At 47.9% G+C, this 769-nt stretch overlaps 1 protein-coding gene across 1 annotated transcript in view; it reads right to left on the reverse strand.

Moving 5' to 3' along the window:
- The window catches only part of LOC106805854, a 41,777-nt gene extending 41,256 nt beyond the window's left edge, over positions 1-521 (reverse strand). The window contains exon 1 of the mRNA XM_014807626.1: positions 265-521. Coding sequence (XP_014663112.1) covers positions 265-396 — 132 coding nt within the window. The 5' untranslated portion in view covers positions 397-521. The remainder of the gene's footprint in view (positions 1-264) is intronic.
- Positions 522-769: the final 248 nt, after the last annotated feature.

Raw genomic sequence — 769 nt, forward strand, 5'->3', positions numbered from 1 at the left:
TATATATATATATATATATATATATATATATATACTGCAGCAGCTAGCGGAAGAAGCTGTTGAGGTCGTTAAGGTCATCAGATTCTGTCAAGGTCAGTGAGTGACACGGACGCGGTGATCACTCGCGTATACCGCCTACGTCTGTTTTGTAAGCCGCGGTGTTATTGCGAGGTAACAATTATCATAGACTGCCACCGACAGGATGTAAAGATAACGTACACTCTACGTCGTGCGTCTTCTAAACGAGAAAAAAACTTCACTCACCGGGTCGTCTATAAGCTGCTGCTCGAGCGCTGACGTCGGGTACGCCAAAGTCCTTCCACAGGCGAATAGCAACATGTTGAAGCAGATCAGTACGACACCGAGCTGCGTGAAGCTGACTGGATAGGAGGCCATCTTGTTCTGATTGTTCTCGAAATTTATAGCGCAGTTATATAGTAATTGACCCGGGTCTCTTGCCGCCTCTCTCTGTCTCTGTCGTTTTTGTTTGCTCTATCTGTGTTTTTCTGTCCTTCTCTCTCTATCTCCTTTTCTCGCTTTCCTTCTCTCTTTCTCTCCCTCTATCACATACACGTCCTTCTTGCCTCTCTGTCTTTCTCTTTCTCTCTCTTTCGTTCTCTCGCTTCCTCCTATCTCTGTCGCCCCGGTGTCGCTGTCTCGCCTCCTCCCTTCGTTCTTGCGAAATAGCCGCTTGCTTGCGATTGCGATCGGTAGAGCGTCAGTACCTGTAAGCGTGTTTGCCGTGGATGCAGTGCTCACGGCAAAGGCA

This window comes from Priapulus caudatus, unplaced genomic scaffold (genome assembly GCF_000485595.1).
Source record: "Priapulus caudatus unplaced genomic scaffold, Priapulus_caudatus-5.0.1 Scaffold130, whole genome shotgun sequence".
Taxonomy (NCBI): domain Eukaryota; kingdom Metazoa; phylum Priapulida; class Priapulimorpha; order Priapulimorphida; family Priapulidae; genus Priapulus; species Priapulus caudatus.